The following is a 20,811-nucleotide window of genomic DNA, read 5'->3' as shown; positions in this document are numbered from 1 at the left end:
AAAAATCCGTGAAATTTTTTTGATTGCAGACACGTGTAATGAACCGAGTCAATTTAACTTGATCGATGATGTCGGATACCGACAAACGGATGTTAATGCTTTGACAAAGAAGACAATTTCCTGCGCTGTTTATGTTTAACTGTTTTACGATCCCGCTGCATGCCTGGGATTAAACAATCTCGTGATTAAAACCGCTGCAGATATACGCTCGCACAACACGTAGCAGGTACATCGAATACGAAAATCTTGTAAGTACGAAGGGGATCGTCGACTATGGGAATACGGTAATTGCACAATGAGTCATTCTCACTCTCCTGCCAGCTGATACTCGAAGCGTGAAGTCCCAGCTTTGTCTGCGCGGAACTCATCCCATTTTCATTATATAACCCGCCTTCTATTCACCATGCAACCAGGCCTGTTAAACACCGGCGAGCCTCCGAGTACAAGAGCAAACGGTATCGAAGGGCCCGCAAGAAAGTTGCGATGATTGCAGAAAAAAAGAAACGAACGAGAAAAAGAGCCGAAAAAAAAATCGCGACATCGTTTTTCACCTTGTGGGATGAGAAAATTACGAAAAAAAGAGAGAAAAAAAAATTCTACCTTATCCTTTAACGCAACAACAGTTTTGTTCGTTCGTAAATACACACACACACACACATATATATATATATATATAAATAAATATGCGAGACAATGGGCGGTAAAACAATTCAGGGTTAAAATTACAATATCATCGTTTGATACATTATCAGTGTATGTATGTATGTATGTATTTAGCCCCGCGTGTATTTTAAAACCTTTTTTGCGAACAATTATTTGTAATTACATGTTAGATGAGAATTTGACAGAAGCTTGAAATCGTTGTGAAAAATTGACTGCCCACAGGCAAAAATCAACATCCAACATAAACGATCAATGGTACAAGGGAAAAGATGGATTTTAGAACGAACGAACGGAGGAGAAGAAGATTAAACGAGGAATTGAGGATGAAGTTAACTTTTTCGCGTGTGTAACAAGAGTTAAGGTATGGTTGTAAACTATCCCGAGTAGCGCGAAACGTGATCATAAACTAAGAACAGAGTAGCTTATACTACGTACCCCGTACCGCTGTCCAGAAGAACCAACAAGTCATTAAAACGATCCCAAGTCTCATATAAGACTCTGTTACAGTTAGCTCGAGCTCTCAGTCGAAGGCTAATCGCAAGAGGCTCAACTTGCCCCTTTTGCTATTAAAACACCATCCTCTTGATCTCGGTGTAACGAACTCTATCCTCGTTATATTTAACCAGTCGATTGATCTAACCGATCCGATAATTGATTCTAACGATGAATATCGGTGTATATTACGTGTGATTTGACGGAATAGAATTTCGGAAGAAATAAAACGTTGATCGACGTGTGCAAGTTGAGGTATAAATAAATAATATATATTGACGGGATGTTATAATTGTTACGAGTGTTCGTCGAGTTAGGAAAAAGAAAATATTATTGAATAAATCGACTCACATCCGCGTTAAAAATTACCGTAATGTAAAAAGAAGAAGGAAGAGAAGAAAAAAAAAAATGGTCAGAGATGAGGACCGGAATAATTTGGTGGGGATATTATACACGTGTCTCGAAAATTATCCAACGTTAACGATATTCCCTTCATTCTCCACGCCTCGCTGTTGATTCGCAATTAATTTAATTACGGCAAGTGGAAAAAAAAAAAAAAAAAAAAGGGAAAGTACATAGCCGCTCGGGAATTATCGTAAGTGCCTGAGATTGCAAGCCGGCGTTTTGCTTGCTCGTTGACGTTTGCGGCAGAGATCACGTGCGCCTGTCTTTTCCCCGCGTTGGGAAATTGAAGAAAAACGATATGAAGAACCTCGAGTATTTGACCAAATTTTTTTTCATCCTTATCTTAGCGTCTCACGGTGAAAGCCTGACGATAGACAATCAGCTTGTGATAATAGCAAACGGTAAATATATACAAATAAATCTGTACTACAATGATCTGAAAAAGTTGAAACAGAGATAATGTCCCGATACGGTATTAAGGGAGGGGAGGTCCGATGAAATTTTGATAATATCTAGTTTTTCGTTTTTAAAATGACTAAAAAGTATACGATCAAATATTTCTTCCGACAAATTTTATATCACGACAGTACGTGTGTTCTGAAAAAAAAATTTCAATCTTCTGCGATAAAAGTGTAATGCGCAAGGAATTACTTTTTGACGGCGGTGAGCTGGAAATTTTCTTCATTTTTGGCCACATCTTTTTTAGTCACTTGAAAAACTAAAAACTTGATATTGTCGAAATTTCACCGAAATCCCCCCCCCCTCCAACTTAATCATCCCAATTCCCCGTTTTAATCACACTTTTCTCCGGCACACAGATTGCTACACGAGAATAGCGATAGGATCGATTCTACCCTCAAAAGACGTTGCCGCGAGTGTTGAGGCGAAGACTGTTTCCGAATGCGAGGACGAATGTTCGCGGCAAAGAAATCTCTGCGAAATATTCAGCTACGGGTAAGCGTTAAATTCTATCCACATTTTTCATTTCTCCGTAAACTTCTTTCCCGCTTCTTTACCGTCTAAGTATCGGTGGTATAAATCGTGCTTGAAATCAGGTTCCTAATCATGTATGCAGAGTGGGGTGATTCGTTTTTGAAAATTTTTTTTCAAGGTGCCACACGAAAAATTAGTAACAAGTACCGAAGATAAATTGTCTTCAAAGCTGGATGCGGTAGGGAAATATTTATAGGTCGCTAACAATTATTGTAATATTTAATTTATTTTTATGCGTACACCTTACGGACTTATATACATATTAGTTTATTTTTATTTTGTATCGTGGTCCAATTAATCGTTCACCAATCAACATCAAACTGCGCCCGACAATTCCGCAATTCGCTGTTCTCGTCTTTTATCCGCAAGATTAATCGTTTCGGAGAAATTTGGATAACAGTTTTTCCTATCGAAAAAGTAGTATCTCATCACGTTAATGACCCTATTTCGTTTTCAGTAATAATTTGTATGAACAATGATCAATCGGACCACGATACGAAAAAATAAACTATCACATACAAATAAGTCCGTAAGGTGTGGACATAAAAATAAATAAAAAATATTACAACAATTGTTAGCGACCTATAAATATTTTCCTACTTCCTACAGGTCGTACAATTTTTTTTTTTTTTTCTCTCATCATTTGTCACAAATTTTTCGAGTGGTACCTCAAAAAAAAAAAAAGTTAAAAACATAATTGACTCGAATGAATATCGAGCAAAAAATAAGGAAAAAAAAAAATGAAAACCTTGTACAATTTGCGCAGCATCGGTCCGAAGGGAAACGCGTCTTGCCTGCTGGGAAACCGGATACCAAACGGTGACGAGCTGATCGCAGATCCGGACTATGACGTTTACCTCCGTCAGCAAAGCTCGCCGAGCTGCATGCCGGACCGGGTTTACAAATTGGGAAGCGGTGTGAGAAACCCGACGATCGTGAATGGCGCCTCGGAGACGGCGGTAAAATCCGACGATGATAAAGACACCGGGAAGAAGAGGAAGAACGGAAGAAGACCGATCGGAACCAGCGTCGTTCCGGGACCAGCCGGTTTCGGGACCGTCACGATTGCCGGAAAGCCCCCGGATGAGGTCCCTTCACCCTTCGAACCCAACGCCGATAAGATGCCCGACGACGACCGGAATTATGGAAATTATCCGATCATCCATCAGCCGAATTTCAGCCCCGATTACGACCAGGACAATCCGAATCCAAATCCACCGTACACCGGTTACGGGAACAAAAACGTCGGTTACGGTGGCCCTGGAAATTATGCCGGGGATTTTTACGGAGTGGAAGAAGAGTTTCCTCTCCCCGATCGGCATCATCAGGACCGAGACTATTATCTGCATATCGTCGAACACGGGAATCGACATGAAACGAACGGTTACAGGCCAACACCTGCTGAGTTCTGTAAGCAAATCCCACCGCTGCCACTATTTGTTATTTTGTATTTTGTTTTTTGTTTCATAGCTCAACTTAGGGCGCCTAGCGCCAATGTCTTGTCAAGTTTCCTGACAATTCTCAGTTTTCCAAATTTCAAACAAAATTAAATTGTTTCATTCTTGCACGGCACAGGCCACGGAATTTTTGTAAACGTGGAAATCAGCTCGTCGTTGGTACGTCTAATACAATAAACAGCATCAGACAAGGGAAAACAAACATGAACGGCAATGACACAGATTCTAAGCTCTATAGAAAACGGCTCCCGTTGCACGGATGAATTTCCTGCATCAAGCTCGGTGCATCGCGGTTATCTGATCCGCTCGCAGCGAAACGTTAAAGAAGAGAGAAAAAAAAAACAAACAAATAAACTAAAAAAAAAAAACACGTAAGGTTCTAACGTGGAAAAGCGTCGCTTTTTTTGTGTAATAGAAAAATGAACGAATACCGCGCAGCTGATGAAAATAGTCCAATTAAACTCGCGTAATCTGATGGTTAATTAAAGCTGAATATGGCAAGACACCGCGGCGTTATTAAACGATCGAAAGCAAGAGTCTCGGCTCTTTGCAGGCACGCAGAAACACGCGATGTACATAGAACCGGAAACGGGAACGTCCCTCAACTCGTCCGAGTATTGCTCTTCATTTTTATGCAATGACAATATCACGTTCACCCGGGTTCCGACGATGAGGCAACTGTCGGTGGAGTTTTTGAAGCGCGCACGAAACTCGAGGATGACAGCGATGAGGGTGATGATGCCGATGATCGAGAAAGAAAAATATCCTCCTCGCTGCTATTGCTCATCGCCGAATTGAAACGACGCGGGTAGTAGGTATAAAACGTACGTAAGACGTAAAAATGATCTCGCGATATGTACCTAATTGGGACCTTGGCTGGTCGACAAGGTCGCAGGCAACTGCTCGAAAATCCTGTTCTGAAAATGATATCACCGCCCGCAGATACGTTTCGCACGGCAGTGTAGACGTGCGGTTCCTTCCTTCGTTCGGCATTGCGGATGGGAGCAAAGAGAATTGCCGACTTCCGGTCCTCGCCGAAATCGTGCTATCATGCCTGACATGCATCACCGCTAGTGGTTTACATCGGCAATGTTTGTTCCTTGCCTCCAAGGATGTTTAATTGTTGCCTCGGTAAACGTTTCTCGGCTATCTTTTGAATGGGTATAATACCTGCCAAGCGAATTACCGGGCACCTCTGATTAATGAGACGTCTTACGCCTGCCTGCTACGATACTACGCGGTAACAACAACAATTAGAATTAACCACAACGACGCGATTTAGTAATGATCGTAACGATAATCGCCCCTCGAGGCCCCACCATCCATGGACACCAATCTCCTCCCACTATTCTCACTCAAACATTCACTTTTCTGTATAAAACGATGCGCTCCTCCAATTTGACGGTTACTTGCATTCCGGTATTTGTACGCCTTGTTCAACTTTGGTTCGTCATCGAGTTTACCAGTCGTCCCAATGTCGGAAAGATTCGGTAGAAGATTCGCGCAATGAATTACTTCGAAATAAAAAATTCCACACATATCTTCAAAAAATTATAATATAAAAATCCTTTATATTTGTGATAATCCCTCCGCAAAACGATGAACGAAATCGGTCGTCTCGGATAAATTATTTATTACCAATATCTTGTAAATATGCATCGCGAATTCAACCTGTTGGTAATACTTCAGTGTCTCTTGGTTTGGACTGATCAGAGTTCGATAATAATCGTAGAGGAAAACAGTGGCAGTTGTCAGCGTAAGTTCGATGGTCACTCAAAAGTTTCCAGCATCTTTACAGTACGCAACAATGGCTGCGAGTAATCGATGCGAACTGCGAATTACAAATTAATCAATTTACAGCATGCTACCGTAAATTGTTCACGGGAAAAAGACTGGCCGAGATTCACATTCGAAAAGCCGTCAACTGTGAGAGGATAGAAGAGTGCGGCAGAGAATGCGACAGCGAAAAGGGGTTCCCTTGCGAAGGGTTCAACTACAGGTGAGACTGCATAGCTCAATAATCGTTTACGATAGCGAACGAAATGTAAAAAAAAAAAAAAAAAACGATACGCCGTGCACTTCGACGATGCTTCATATACCTACACACGGTTTATTTTTCACGCTTCCCGTAACGTAATAACGATTGCATTTTTCGCTGCATATCTGGGTTGTCCTACTGCCAACATCGTCGTGCTATTACAGACATCGACCTCCCATTACATCACCACGGACAATTTGACACGAACAAAGGAGGGACCACGTATCCTCACTCCTTTACCGACGTCTTCCAATTTCATTCCACCCGCATCACGTACGACAGTGAAATTGTCAAAGTAACCCTAAAACAGCTGTAGAGGACGAATATCGATGATCGTTCAATCGACAAAAAACTCTTTAACCGGCTTCACAGACACCCGGGATCACGGAGTCGCCACGGGATGTGCGAGCTGACGTCGATGCGACCGACGCAAATAGACTTCGGTCGCGACGTGGAGCACGAGCCTCGCTACGACTACTACGAGAGAGAGCAGGGCTGTCGGAACAACGCTAATCGACGACCGCAGCGTCCGTCGTACGGCGAAGGCGGGAGCGGATGGATAGACGTGAGGCCCGGATCGGTATCAGGGCACGAGGATAGACGTCCGTACCTGCCGGAGCGAGGGGACCATAGAAGACCGATCGAGGTGCCTCGTCCTTTGGTCCCTCATCCTTTCCTCCCTGAGCCGAGGCCGCACCGTTTTCAGGGTGAACCGCCACCCTGGCGTCCCGACGGGTCGGACTACCCGCCGATAAGCATTCGACCGATAGAGGACGAGGTCCGATTCGATTACCCGAGACCGGGACGACCCTACCTGCCCAAAGAACCCAACAGACCCGGGCCACCGAGTTACGGATTCAGACCGCGTCCTCCGGACCTTGGTGCGAACGAAATTCAACCGTACGACAAACCCGGGAGGAGAAAAGACACCGTTCACCATTACTACTCCCATGGATGGGGGGGAGCCGAGAGTTACGGGGGAGCTTACGGCTACACCACGAACCACATTGACGGTCACGAGCCACCGAAACGGGGTAACTTTTACGGTCATGAGAAGAGACCTTTCGAGGGCGCGGCTGACGTCTACAACTACGGCGGGGCCTTTGGATACGGGGACAACTACGTTCCAGGCGATAGAGACGTCGGTTACGGGGGAACTTCTAGGCGACCCGAACACTGCTCGGTCAGGTCCGGGGCGGGGTTTAAACTGCGCAGAGGAATAGTCAGGAAGAGTTATCTTACGCCGAGTTTGGACCACTGCGAGAATCTCTGCGCTATTGAGAAGGACTGCCTCTGCGTGACCTTCAGCTACAGGTACATCTATTTGGAGATGGTATCGTTCCTATACAAGTATCAGTACTCAAATTGAACAGTCGAATTTGTAGGACTGATACTTGAAGAAACCGTCCTCTCCCTTTATTTGATACGACGACCATTGATCTGTTTTGTTCGTTCTTGTACTTATACGATGATTTGCGATCAGGTACAGCGTCACCGCTGATGCGCCAACTGACAACTGTCTTCTCAGCGAGATATCCTACAGGGACCTTGACTTTTACACCGACCTGGAACCCGACCGCGATTACGACATCTACTCGATGACCGGAAATGCAAAATCGTGCGCCGAAAAGGGAGGACAAATCAGCCACCGTCCCGCTGAAGAAGGTGACAGGAGCAAAATTAAGCTTTGACCTTCCTCGAACCCCACGATGCTCTGTTCTGACATCGGGAATTTTTTTTTTTTTTTTTCAGAGTGCTTCTGGCGAGTCAGAAGCGGCTTTGGAATCCCGCCTGCAGCTCTGAGAAAATCATTCGCTGTTCACGGACTCGGGGAGTGCGAAGCCGCGTGTGTAGATGCCGTTTCGTTTACGTGCAGGAGTTTCGTTTATAGGTAATATCGTTGTCGACGAAATATCGACATTGCTTTCTTCAGCGCCACTGCAACCTCGCTATTCTCGTCAGATACGGCGAAAAACCGATCAGAGACGGTGCTCCGAATTGTTTCCTGAGCGACTGTCCAACCCAGGAATTGGATCCACTGTCTCTGATTGATGTTGAAGGTGCCGAATTGTACCAGAGAGGAAGTTTCGGTCGAGGATGTGAACCGTATCCTTTCCCACCGCTGAATCACCGTTGGCGAAGACCAGAGCCTAACACAAGGCCGACAAAACCGGACGAAGGTATAATTCGAGCAACTGAAATATACACATTATTCACGAAAATCACTCGCAAGGAAGGAATCCCTTGTCGAGCTCCCCGATTAGATTTCTTTTGTAATATGTTATAGTAGACTAAAAACTAGCCGACACGTATTTTTTTTTTTTTTTTTTTATCTGCCATCAAACACTTTAAAAGGGGGCGAAAACCACCCCCAAAGAGGGGCATCCAACATGGTGATTTCTTGATGCTCTTGATGAATTTGAATGAAACCATTGCTCAAATATTTCTATTCGTGATCAAACATCTTGTACGCAGTGTGTTACGCGGAGTACGACAAACCGTGCAGATTGACACCGAGCGCAGTGATCCTGACGATATACGTCGACTCCGAGATCGAGTGTCGAGAGCGATGTTCAGAGATGCGGTTGAGGGGTCGAGTGCCGTGCATGGCGTTCAGCTACAGGTGATTAAAAACCTCGCGGAAACTGATCACTGACGATGAATCCGAGATAAAGAAGGTCGACATCTCGTATCTTTCAGAATTTCAGTCGACAGGGACGAGCACAACTGTTTCATGAGCGACGTACCGCGTCGCGATTTGCGTCCTGGAATAGATTACATCCGCGGCGACGGTCACCTGCTTTTTGTGTGGAAGGAATTCGAGCCTCAGTGCGACTCGGGCTACTCCGTAGGAATATACCTCGACGATGACGAGGATCAGGACCGCTACTTCCACCATGAGAAACTTCCACCCCCACGCCGACCGGGCATCGGCCACGAACCACCCAGGCCAGGTCCAAGCTCTCGTCCACATAATTCTCCCGGGCATTACGACCCGTCGAGTGGAGGCGGTGGCTTCGACTTTGAGCCTAGACCAGGAAGACCTCATGGGGGAGGTCGGTACCCTCCGCCATCGGGTTTCAACGATCATAGAAACGCCGGAAGACCCTACGGTACGGTTCCTAGACCCAATGACGACGACGAAGGTTACTACAACCGCCGTCCATTGAACCCTGATAGACCAGACCCTGTCGGACCGAGTTACGGAGGTCAATCTGGAGGAGGCGGTTACGGCGGAGGTTCCTTATACGACACCGAAGATCAATACCACTTTTCGCACAGTAAGAATTAGAGTCCCGATGAATCTCGATGCTATCCCTTCAGATGTAAACTGTTCATCTTGCGATTTGCAGAATACGGAGGCTCAACGTTCCAGCACTTCACGGTAAACGGCCAGCCCTGCAGGCGGGGAACCAGATGCGAGAGGAACAAAATCGCCGGTTTCTGGTCCTGTGAGCCAGAAGGCGGTGAGTTTGGAAGCTGGGACTACTGCTGCGAGCCACAGCATCACTGCGGTTATTCGCAGGGTTACCATTACCCATGGTTAGTATTTACCTTCATCGATCACGCGGTCTTTTTCCGTACTCTGTGTGAACGCATAACCTTTGTTGTTAAGGTGCTACGTGGGGCCGGATCAAGAACAGTGGAGGCCGTGCAGCGAGAATTATTACCCCTACCTGCCAAATCCTCGGCCAGGTCGTCCGACGAGCGATCGTTACGAGGAGGAAAATCCTTACGGAGAAGTGCCGAGGCCGGGATTACTCGGCAGACATTGGCCTGTCGCTTATCTGCACCGAGAGGCGCCGCCGAACGCAACCGACTCCTTGGCCACCGCAGACAACAGAAGAAACCGTGAGCTAAACGTTTCTCACGAGGATCAGAGCTCGGCTGGATCCGAAGGGATTGAGTCGAAGGAATCGCAGCTCCGGGGTAACCGGAACGTCGTCATAGTCAATGACGGCGGTACCGAGACTTCGCATACTCGCTCAGGCAAAATCGAAAGGATAACCAGATTCCGCGGGTCTGCAACTTCCGGAAGGAACGAGGAGTCCTCGAGTTTCTCCTCGTCGATTATCGCGTCGAGTCGAGGCGTGGCGGGAAATACGACGGAGAAAATTCAGGACAACGAGGATCGGGAGCTAGCCCAGATACTGAGACTACGAGATTCCTATGACAGCGATTATGCGATTAGGAACGATTATAACGATACCGATTCACCCTGGGTACCCGGAAGTGATACTACGTTTATAAAACTGCCAATTATATCGCCGAATAAAACTAGGGAGGAAGAATCGTTCGAGGATTACTTCGAAATCGTCAACGTCGAGTAATTTGAATATCCATATTTGATTCACGGGTTAACTATTTACAGATATGAGTTTTTAATTGTGAGAAGGAAAAAATGATGAGGAAATTTATGAATTATTTATATGGATCAATTATACATAAATTACGTATTCAACGAAGCGAGTTTGTACCTCTTTTATCTTTTCTGTTGTACGCGAAATTGAGGATTGATTTTCGAATGTATTGACGATGAAAGTTAGATAAGTATAATGCAATACAAGCTTTGTACGCCCCTCGACACGTTTCGAAGTAAATAGATTAGCTGTATATAATATAATATAAATAAACGATCGACATACCCGTCTGTATCCTATTTAATTATTATCCAAAAAAAATTCATTATCCATTTACTGACATGAAATCCTAAATTTTTACCAACAATTGTTCATCCATAGACGAATAGTCAATGAAAATGTTTCTCTTTACTAAATATCGCATAATCTATCTACGCATAAGCTCTCAAACATATTTAATGTAAATAAATTACTCGGCGACAAAAGTTTTTTTTCAAAAATCAATTCAATTTGATACGATATAATTTTTAAAGCTGCTATAGCCAATATCCGAGAGCACCTCTAAAAAAAAGGCGTCTCGCGGCGAGCAAAATACATATCTCTGGACTGAATCATTCGAAATGAAAAAATAAAAAATATTTAGTTAATACAAGGTATTATCTCGTCTTTGATCTAAGGGATAAGCAAAATATTAATTTTTAACAAAACGGCGGCTTCTTTAATACATGTACATTACAAATAGCAAATTGAAAAAAAAATCGGTTTTTGAAAACATTCCGACTAGCTATAACCCTTTGAATCGAATTGAGCGGTAGTCACGTGTTCGATCCATCCAGATAATTTTAACTCGTGATTGGAAGCTAAGCCGATCGGTAGCGACATCTACCATGAAATTACAAAACTGCGTTACTAGGCTCTAGCTGGCTCTAGTCGGCCGCGAGCGATACCGCGTTCCAACTCCCAGCGTCAACTTTAAGCGTTGACCACACGTGGTGCCCGATAGAATTTGCAGGTTAATTTACGGTGAGTATATAATTACGGATAAATCTGGAATAACGCGAAACTTGATTGCTCTAAAACTTGATTAACGATGATCGAAATTGACGACGTAAAATATTGTCTGTAATCAATATGAAAGTTGAAAAAAAGAAAAAATAAAATAAACGGAGCAAACTGTTTCTTGCAAAATTTCTCACATCAATGTCTCTTTCTGTGTTTCATCCGATAGACAAGAAAACAAAACAATCGTCTCAATGATGAGTTTGACGAAGCAAAAGAAGCGTTCCAAGAGCGAAAGCCTGGTAGAATCCGGAGCAAGTATTGAGACAGATTCAGCACCAAAAAAGAAGCAGAAAAAGGATGCTAAAAACGTGGAGGAGAAGACTAGCAAAGTTAACGGCAGTTCGGAGGCAACGACGCAGCTGACCACCAGCCAGCGTAAAAGACTAAAAAGCAAACAACGCAAGCTGAAAGCGATAGAGAAGATAAAGGCTGAGGGAGGAACACCGAAGTCTCTGTGGTCTGCTAAAAAAGAGCATCAGGCTGCCAAAGCTGCAGAGAAAAGTACTAAGGGCAAAACGAAGGTAGAAAAGAAATCCGGAGATACGGTAAAGGCTAAAGAGAAACGAGCGGAAAAAACAAAGTCGAGGAAACAGAAACGACTCAGCGAGGGTCAGTACAAAATAGACCAGATCATCTTGTCGCCGGATGAAATAAGGCTGAGAATCGAGGAGATCAAGGGCAGAGCGGAGTTGACTAAAACGGCGCGAAGGAAGCTGGCTGTACTGAAAAAAAAATTGGCTGTTTTGGAGGGGGTCGCACTCCAGAGCGATAAAAAGGGAGACACGGAAAAGAAAAGCGACAACAAGGGATTGTCAAAGGCTGAGAAGCGCAGGCTGAGACGCGAGAAAGGAGCTCCTGAAGACGCGGAGGGAACGGAAGCCGGCAAACCGGATGTTGAGAAGCCGGTAAACATTCATACATTCGAGAAAAAGAAGGCTAAATTGAACAAGGCGCAGCCAAGTAAGGGGGAAGTAGAAGGGGCAGACAAGAAGAAGAATAAGGAAAAGAAGCAGGGTGCAATCGTTCAACAGGTGAGCAAGCCTGGCAACAAGGTAGTGAAAAAGACAAAGTTAGTCAGCGAGAGCGTTGAAGATGAGGATGAAGATGACGATGAAGAGGAAGCAGAGTCGGAGTCTGCGAGTGAAGATGAAACTGCTGAAGTAGAGGAGGGAGAAGACAGTGAAGATGACGACGACGATGATGAAGAGGAAGATGACGAGGAGGAGGAGGAGGAAGAAGAAGAGGATAGCGATGAGGAAGAAGAGACCCAATCCAATGGATTGAATTCTTCTCTGAACCAGTTTACAGAGAAAGATGCAGGCGAGGAAGAAGAAGAAGAAGAAGAAGAAGAAGAAGAAGAAGACGAGGATGAGGAAGAAGAAGAAGACGAAGATGAGGACGACCATCCATCAAAGAAGAAAGCGACAAATGCTTCCAAGCCTGAAGGTAAACAGAAGAAGGAACAGCAAACGAATTTGAAGAAACAACAAGGTCAGGAAGCGAACGGTGATAAGAAGAAAAGATATGTTTTGTTTGTTGGAAACATACCATTTGAGTAAGTAGTATCCACCGTCTGAATAACATCCAGTCGTAGCCGTAGATATTCTGAAATGACAAAGTTACAACAACATTATTATGCCATACTGAAAGAAAACAAATTCTTGTCAATTCTGTGAGAAACTTTGATTCCTTGTTCATAAGTTTCGAAATTATTTCAGCTTAAAGCCGGCGGATTTAGAAAAACATTTCCTGACCAAGGTTGGCGAAGTGTCCAGCGTTCGGATACCAACAAAAAAGGGAACTCAGATTCCACGAGGATTTGCTTACGTCGAAGTGACCAATAACATTGACTACGAGGTACGACTGAAATCTAGTTCGCTTTCTTCTATGCGTAAACTATAAATATAAATCCGCCAAGATTATGAGTACAATAGAACAAGAAACCAAGTTCTCAAATATTATTATTCCGGTTTTGCAGAAAGGACTGTCTCTTCACCATTCGATGGTAAACGGCAGGAGAATAAACGTGGAATACACGTTGGCGGGTTCGAAGCAGGTGGTCAAAAGGCAAGAATTGGTGTCGAAAAATCAGAAGCTACACGCTATGAGAAAAGCTGGTCAACTGGCTGGCAGTCAAAAGCACGACCAGAAACGAAGCGTAAGACGATTTAAGAAGAAGGAACAAGAGCGCAAACCAAACTAAATGATAGTCGGTGAAAGATGACAAAATATTCACGGATATTAGGGGGGTCAGACAAATTTTCTTCACAACGCCCCCAAATCTGTTCCAAATCATTCAAAAAATAAAACGGTGTGTAAAGTTTCAAGCTGCTACGTCAGTGGGATATAAAATTTTGAAATTTTCAGGGTTTCTTCCTATCATTATAAGCAACAACTACGTTGAATTATAAATCGATCCCTCAATTTATACCAAAGTCATACAAAACGAAATAACTGGTTATAAAAACTACATGTATTTTACATTTTAAACTTTCGGAGCTTAGCGGCACGTTTTCCCATTGACATTGCGGCTTGAAACTTGACACAATTTTTTATTTTTTTTTTAATGATTAGGCACAGACTTTGGGGGACGTCGTAAAGAAAATTTTTCCGACCCCCAAATAAGAACCACCGTATTGGATATATTCAACAAATACGTGACGCGAGAAATATCAAAGGACGTTAATTTAACAGAGAGGTTGAATTTATATTTTAAACGCTAGACTTGACGGAACAGAAGAATGAAAAGTTATTACGAAAGTTTGTTGGCTACACTCTGTTACTTTGCATTTCAGTTTATCGTCAAAATGTTATAATTCCGTGACTGATAAAACTATACTAAACACTAATTAAGTATATCGTTATATCTAATAATAAGATGACGATGTCTAATACGTGCAATCCAAATACACGTAAAGCTGTACTTGCATGTTATACATTATTTTGTTAATCTTCATCTCGTATATGAATAAAAAAAAAGATACAAAACTCAATCGTCTTCACTCCTCCACTTTCCCTTCCACGAAACTCCACGCATGAAAATCGCAGGATTATTATAGACACAGAATACTGAAACAACGCGTAGAATGATGATTCCGTAAGCGTAAATCCAATTTTTAATCTCCCGATATAACTTAGAAGCAACTTATCCGAACGGAAGCCCAAATTAGTTCCTAAAAAAATCATCTTCTCTGGGGAGGGGAGGGTTATAAAAATTATAACTACCCCTGGTGGGACTCGAACCCACAATCCCCGGTTTAGGAGACCGATGCCTTATCCATTAGGCCACAGGGGCTCTTGCGCGTTTCAGGCCTGAAGTCTCTGTGACAAGGTGCGAGTTTCTCGAAGAATCCTCCGTGTTGCCGCGTGAAATAAAACGCGGTAAGAGAGTGAAAATTTTAATCTTTCCAATTGATCGAGATTTACGATTCACGTACGCAACGTTGGTTGAAAAATTTCAAGACATTTCATGGATGGTTAAATGACACAATGCTCGACGAATCGAATTGCCGGTAACATTTTGTTTCGGCACACAAGTCGAAATGTCAAAATGCCGAATGGGGGTTGAACGATGATTTATTTACTCCGCGTTCTTAGCCAGGGAACGATAAGAGATCGTGAATTTTACACAAAAAAGGCTAAGAGGTGATCCCAAAGTAAAACTTCTCGGCGAGACATCCCATAGACAAAAATGAAACCTGCATCGACATCCGAAAGGAATGAAACCAAGACACCCGACACCTTTGATCTAACCGAGAAGGTTGGATACGATGATTTTTTACAGGTAAATTGACACGATCTTTCAGGGATAAGTGATTGTATGTTTTCAAAATATTATCATGCGACAAAAGTTTCAATACCCGTAATGAAATCTTTCAGGAATCTCTGCCCGAAGAGATAATATTCCCGGAGGAATTGAACAGATTTTTGCGGGATAAAATTCGGGTGAGATAAACTGTTTTGTAAAACAACACTAAACTTGACAATATTTTATAAAATCAACCCGACCCGATGTCCAGGACTTGTCAAGCGAGAACGGATGTCTGCGACGCGCGCTCGAAGAGTGCGAAGAGAAGCTGCAATCACACATCCGAAAAGCAAATTCGCAAGTCACTTTAAGCTCGGGTCTAGCGGGGGAAATAGCAGCCTCTAAGATTGTCGAGCTGAGCAAAAAGTGCCGGGAGCAAACGGCCGAGGTTGAAGTGCTAAAAACGAGGTGCAAGACCCTGGAGTCGAAGCTCGCTGAGGATGAGAAAGAACTGCGGAAGAATTCGGAAAATTTGGAAGTCGTTCGTCGGACCTCTCGCAGCGATTCGCGGAGCGACGGTATTAACGGAGTTACTTTTACTGCATAACGATAATTTCTGATCAACGAATAACGCGACAGAGATAAAACGGCCGTTGACCATCGAGGAGGAGATGAAGAATCGCGAAGAGCAGATAAAGACGCTTCAGGATAAACTTCAGCAGGTTAGTTCGAAGCTGTACGAGTCTAAGAACACCTGCACTTCGCTCAGGCAAGAATTGAACAAGGCTCAGAAGGTGAGATTGATTCTTGAAGAGGTTGGTGAGTCGGAAGTTAACATTTTTTCTTCTCTCTCTCGATATCACGATACAGTCTCGCGTTCAGGATTTCTCGAATTAATATATTCCTAAGCTACGACAATTTCCCCCAAGATGAATGTTTGAACAAGGAGTATATAAAATACTAACGTTATATGAACTTTTGAAATCGGTTTTGAATTGAAAAAAAATTTAGTAGATTCGTTTCATATCAAGTTTTAAAGTGGTAAGTTCTTTTTTCACGTATAAGAACAATAATTGGGTAAATTATGCATGGATAATTTTTTCTGCACAACGACCGATGAGTGTATTGAACAGACTATTATTGAAATTCAGTTATTATGTAGCGAGGTGGGCGAAAACGTGACGATTTCCAGTCTGTCGTCCCATCAAAGCGGTTGGAGAGGTCGAGCCGAGCAGATTCAGCAGTTGCATCAAAGGATCGCTGAGCTTCAGATGAAGCTGAGCGAGTCGGACGGAACTTGCCGAGGAACTGCGAGCGGTAATTGAGTGTAAAAGCCATAAAGAAAAAGTAACGAGTATAAAAGACACGGTTAAGTTAGTTAACGTCGCTAACTACAGGGACAACGACCACGTCAACGGCGGACAAAAGGCAGATAACGAATCTGCGAAACATGGAAAAAGAGCGAAGACAGAGAGCCGAGGAATCCGCGAGGGAATTACGCCAGATGAGCGTGGCTCTCGAAGCTTCGAGGCGAAAACAGGACGCTGCCAAGGCGCGGATAAAGGTGTTGGAAAACGATTTGACGAACGCCAAGCAGAGCGTAGCGCTCCTCAACGAGAAAAGATCCCACGACGATCAGTTGATACAGGCACTGAACGTACGATCGATTCGGGAATAGCATATATATATACATATATACATTCATTCAGCAGAAAATTAACGATCGCTCCGTTACTGTAACGTGAAATTTGATTGAACTGCAGGGACGGCTCAAAACCGTAGAGGATAAATTTCGGGAACGGGAAAGAGAGACGCTCGTCGCTAAGGAGAGGGCGGAAAATGAGTGCGTAAAAATGTCCGACGAGGTGAAAAGACTGCAAGCGAGCAACGAGCACTTGAGGCGAATCATCGACGAGAGGGAAACTGAGATCGACGCGTTGAGGTGAGCGGATATCCAAGTTCGAATGAGCAGGTCTCTGTTACCGACCTTATACCGACTCTTCGACAATTTTTATTCTCATTTCACCAAAAGAGGGCGAAAATGGTAGAAGCGTTATAAGATGGTTGGGTAACGATACCGAATTTTGAAAAGGGCGATGATACATTTTACAGAAATGAAAAAACAAGAAATAAATAATACAAGTCAAAGCTCGGACAGTCGTAACATGGAATTGTCAAGATGAATATAAAAATGTGTAGCAAAATTCTCACGATTCTGTACCTACTCCGGTTTTTCGTACACTCCGCCTTTCCGTATCGTCTTCTAAATTTTCTAAATTTTAAAATCCCTCGAAAGTGAGTTTCTCGCCTCTTTGTAACTTCTACATTCTCACCACCGCCGCTTGATCTGACGCGAAGGAACGAGTCCGGCTGCAAAGGGGATGGAAAATTCTTGCCCCTCTCGCGGGGAAGCAAGAGCATCAGTCCCGCGGGCACCTCCAGATCCAGGACAAACGGTGATTACAACGAATACGTGACCCTTGGTTTGGCCGCGGAAGCGGAAAGAGAACGTCTCATGGAGCTGGTCGCGGTTTTGAACAGACGTCTCGACGAGGAGCGATTCGCGACGGACGGTATAGCGGTAAAAAAAAAAACGTTGGAGAAGCTTCTCCTCCTCCTTTTAGGTTTTCACCTTTTCGTTTTCATCATCGAACCCCATTCGCGTCATCGTCGTAAAATTCAGGAGACGCTGAGAATGGAGCGGAGCAAACTGGCTAGGCTGGAAACGAAACTGCAACGAATGGAATTGGACAGATTCGGTCTGAGCAAAGTGAACAGCGGATACAAATCGCGTTCGTTGAAATCATCGACGATTTCCGGTGGGAGTCGAGAAGAAATTGCGAACGATGAAACGCGTTTTAAGTGAGACACCAACGATTTAAAAATCTGCAATTTTTTATTCTTTTTTTTTTTTTTTTCTTTCACCAAGTCTCGAGCTGAATAGATTTCTTTTTTGTTTTGTTTTTGGTTTTACACAGAATGGAGCTACTCGAGGAAGAATGTCTCGCTCTGAAGACGAGATTGGCTACCGTGCAGCGCGATAAGGCCGCGGATCTCGCTACTTACAAACAGATGTTGGATCAAGCAAGAAAAACTTTCCAAGACGCCTACAGGTGAGCTCGATCGTAAGAAAAAAACAACGGAAGTAAAGAATTGGATTGTTCAAGATGGAGAAATAAAAATTTAATACTTATCATTTCACCAAGGGGAAAACCAAACTCTTGCTGCCGCTCGAGCGTAACGATTTGAAACGAACGCCGCAGAAAAGTTGATACGACGATTTTTGCAATCGGCTTAACTCTGGCCGCGTGCATAGCGCGAAAAAATGCGAATAAAATATATTCGTATACACCTGTGTACGCAATTTTCATATCCGTATAGAATTATTTATTTTTCGCCCGTTATATAACGAAAATTGTAACATGAATTGAGTAAGAGCAACCGGCATTATATACGATGACGAATAGTTTGAAACAACAACTTTTTTTTTTCTTTTCGTGCAAATATACGCGGACAGATAATGCAATACGAGTTAAATTCCGGAGACTACGAAATTCTTCCTAAGACGAGGCTGGCCTTAAGACCTCGTGCATACGTACGTATGTGTATAATAAAAGCGAGATCCCTATCACACCTGTATAAGTACGCGCAGCGCAATGGTTGTTTGAATACCTCGAGTGTTCTGCAACGGTTATAAGGACGTAATTAGCGTGTAGAATTCATCGTCGAAAACATTTCCGAGACACGCCTTAATATTAATTCTTCCTTCTATTTTTTTGTCTTTGACTTATAGAGGTTCGATTAAAAATTAGAGTAAACATAATAATATAAGAGTGGCGATAATGAACTAGCTGCAGACGAGAGAGATCGAAAAGTGACGCGTCTTTACGTCGAGGTTATTATTCTTTTTTTTTTTTTTTTAGCAAGACGACTGAAATTCTTCGCGAGTAATAAATTATGACAATGAGAAAGCTAATTAGATTATTAAGACGATGGCTGACTGACTGACATGCGAATGACCGAATGAAAAGCGATTCACCTTGTCTTCTCGTTACACAATATTTAACGTTGAACAAAAATTAAACGATATTTTTTTTTTGTATTTTCTTTTTCGATCCATTTTTTTTTTTTTCAGTCTCTGATCGCGTTTCTCGGACTCCTTCGTCGCTTCTTCCTTCCACTTCTTCGTCTCCGGCGATAAGATGGTCAGGGATCCCGGTTTTAAACGGGCCACGCGCTCCACTTCATCTCTTCTAATATTGTAACATAATACCCATGTGTACACAAACGATACTCATACACCTATAACGTAGATACCTGCATGCATACCGCGTACAAGAAGGAGGTACAATAAAAAGAAGCGTTCGCGGAGTATCATTCCGTGCCTACGTGTCTCTCTCCCTAATTTTTATATAACGCCGTGTTTGCCTGACGAGGTAAACGGCTACAGGCTTCGGGTATACGTATAATACAGCGTTACGCGTGTACGAATATACACATGTGCATACACACATACCGCACACCTTGACTATATAATTGTTTACACTCGCATAGAGATAATGTAGTTTAATATGGCGCCCGCGTTCTCATTTCAATGTCATAAATTCATCCCCCGTTTTCCCTCAGATTTATTCCATCAATATAAAGCGTACGGAAAAAGAGATGGAGCGAAAAAGAAAAGAAACGGAAAAAGATAACAAGAAAACGGTGAAAAGAAGAAAAACAAATCTCGGCAATTTATTGTGAAATGGAAACCCGTACTATACGATATACGTATTACGCTTTTATCTGTTTCACACAGTATTCTGTACGAATTATATTTTTAACCCCCCCCCCCCCCCCCCCCTTTCCCCCGAAGAAATACAAGAACGGGAATGAAAAGTTAAGGCGGGTTATACGGCTACATTGTACACATATACATTTTTTGCAAGGGTGTGATAATTTTTCCTTCACACATGTAACGCGTACTTCCGTTATAAACGCTCGCTCGTTCGTTCGCACCTCGAATTTTGAGCTGCCTTGGTTTAGCACCTTCGATATACTTACGATTCATCGAATATATACGCAAAGAAGAGGAACGAGTAGAAGAAGAAGAACGAGGCAGCAGACGACGAAGATACGAACGCGCTGACGGTTCGAGTAACAAAGTTGTTCAATCCCGACGAAAGGTAAATTATTAAAGCGTGAGTCAAGTAATCAAAATTGCCTGTGCAAACTCTGTGAATTAAAAATAAAAAGAAGAAGGTGACAGTAAAAAAAAGTGTCGTGGCAAGGTTCTTGAATTAAAAAAATTAAATTAAAAAAAAATCGTTCAGAAAATTAGAGATAAAAAATCATTCATTACAGTCCTCGGATTGATAAATATCTATAAATATCAAACAATCACCTATATGTATATACTGTACGCATATGGAGATGAAACACATCTTTTAGCGATAAGTAATGATTCTTTTCAAGATTCCCCGGGGAAAAGAAATATCTATATTATTTTAATATCCGCTACTTAAATTCATTCGATCAATTGAATAAGGTAGGATAACTTTGTTCATAAATGCTTATTACTTGAACAAAAAAGGTGGATATTTTTTTTCC

The 20,811-nt window shown here is 43.0% G+C and overlaps 3 protein-coding genes and 1 non-coding gene across 5 annotated transcripts; 3 read left to right on the top strand and 1 right to left on the bottom strand.

Moving 5' to 3' along the window:
* The first annotated feature begins 1,468 nt into the window (after window positions 1-1,468).
* On the top strand, window positions 1,469-11,026 carry LOC107225898. 2 transcript variants are annotated; one of them, XM_015666514.2, is made up of 12 exons: window positions 1,469-1,961; window positions 2,379-2,514; window positions 3,320-3,963; window positions 5,871-6,009; window positions 6,421-7,362; window positions 7,532-7,713; window positions 7,801-7,939; window positions 8,011-8,228; window positions 8,524-8,671; window positions 8,749-9,329; window positions 9,402-9,591; window positions 9,665-11,026. In XM_015666514.2, the coding sequence occupies exons 1-12, from the start codon at window positions 1,859-1,861 to the stop codon at window positions 10,377-10,379; spliced, it is 4,137 nt and encodes a 1,378-aa protein (XP_015522000.2). In that variant the 5' UTR covers window positions 1,469-1,858; the 3' UTR covers window positions 10,380-11,026. The 2 variants fall into 2 exon arrangements, with proteins under 2 accessions (XP_015522000.2, XP_015522001.2); XM_015666515.2 differs by lacking the exons at window positions 1,469-1,961; window positions 2,379-2,514; window positions 3,320-3,963 and adding an exon at window positions 5,082-5,766 and having other exon boundaries at window positions 9,665-11,022.
* Window positions 11,027-11,322: 296 nt separating this feature from the next.
* Window positions 11,323-14,206, top strand: LOC107225899 (glutamic acid-rich protein). The gene is made up of 4 exons (XM_015666516.2): window positions 11,323-11,432; window positions 11,638-13,026; window positions 13,190-13,328; window positions 13,450-14,206. The coding sequence occupies exons 2-4, from the start codon at window positions 11,663-11,665 to the stop codon at window positions 13,672-13,674; spliced, it is 1,728 nt and encodes a 575-aa protein (XP_015522002.2). The 5' UTR covers window positions 11,323-11,432; window positions 11,638-11,662; the 3' UTR covers window positions 13,675-14,206.
* A 487-nt stretch (window positions 14,207-14,693) lies between these two features.
* On the bottom strand, window positions 14,694-14,766 carry Trnar-ccu. The gene has a single exon. It is a non-coding gene; the product is annotated as a tRNA-Arg (tRNA).
* A 396-nt stretch (window positions 14,767-15,162) lies between these two features.
* Window positions 15,163-19,892, top strand: LOC107225895 (coiled-coil domain-containing protein 13). The gene is made up of 10 exons (XM_046735798.1): window positions 15,163-15,255; window positions 15,351-15,416; window positions 15,491-15,797; window positions 15,859-16,013; window positions 16,371-16,536; window positions 16,617-16,876; window positions 16,983-17,161; window positions 17,578-18,081; window positions 18,198-18,332; window positions 19,846-19,892. Exons 1-10 carry the CDS (start codon window positions 15,163-15,165, stop codon window positions 19,862-19,864), a joined length of 1,884 nt encoding a protein of 627 aa, XP_046591754.1. The 3' UTR covers window positions 19,865-19,892.
* The last annotated feature ends 919 nt before the right edge of the window (window positions 19,893-20,811 follow it).

This window comes from Neodiprion lecontei, chromosome 3 (genome assembly GCF_021901455.1).
Source record: "Neodiprion lecontei isolate iyNeoLeco1 chromosome 3, iyNeoLeco1.1, whole genome shotgun sequence".
In the NCBI taxonomy this organism is placed as follows: Eukaryota; Metazoa; Arthropoda; class Insecta; order Hymenoptera; family Diprionidae; genus Neodiprion; species Neodiprion lecontei.
Note: the sequence above shows the minus strand (reverse complement) of the source record. Positions and strands in the feature narration are given on the sequence as shown.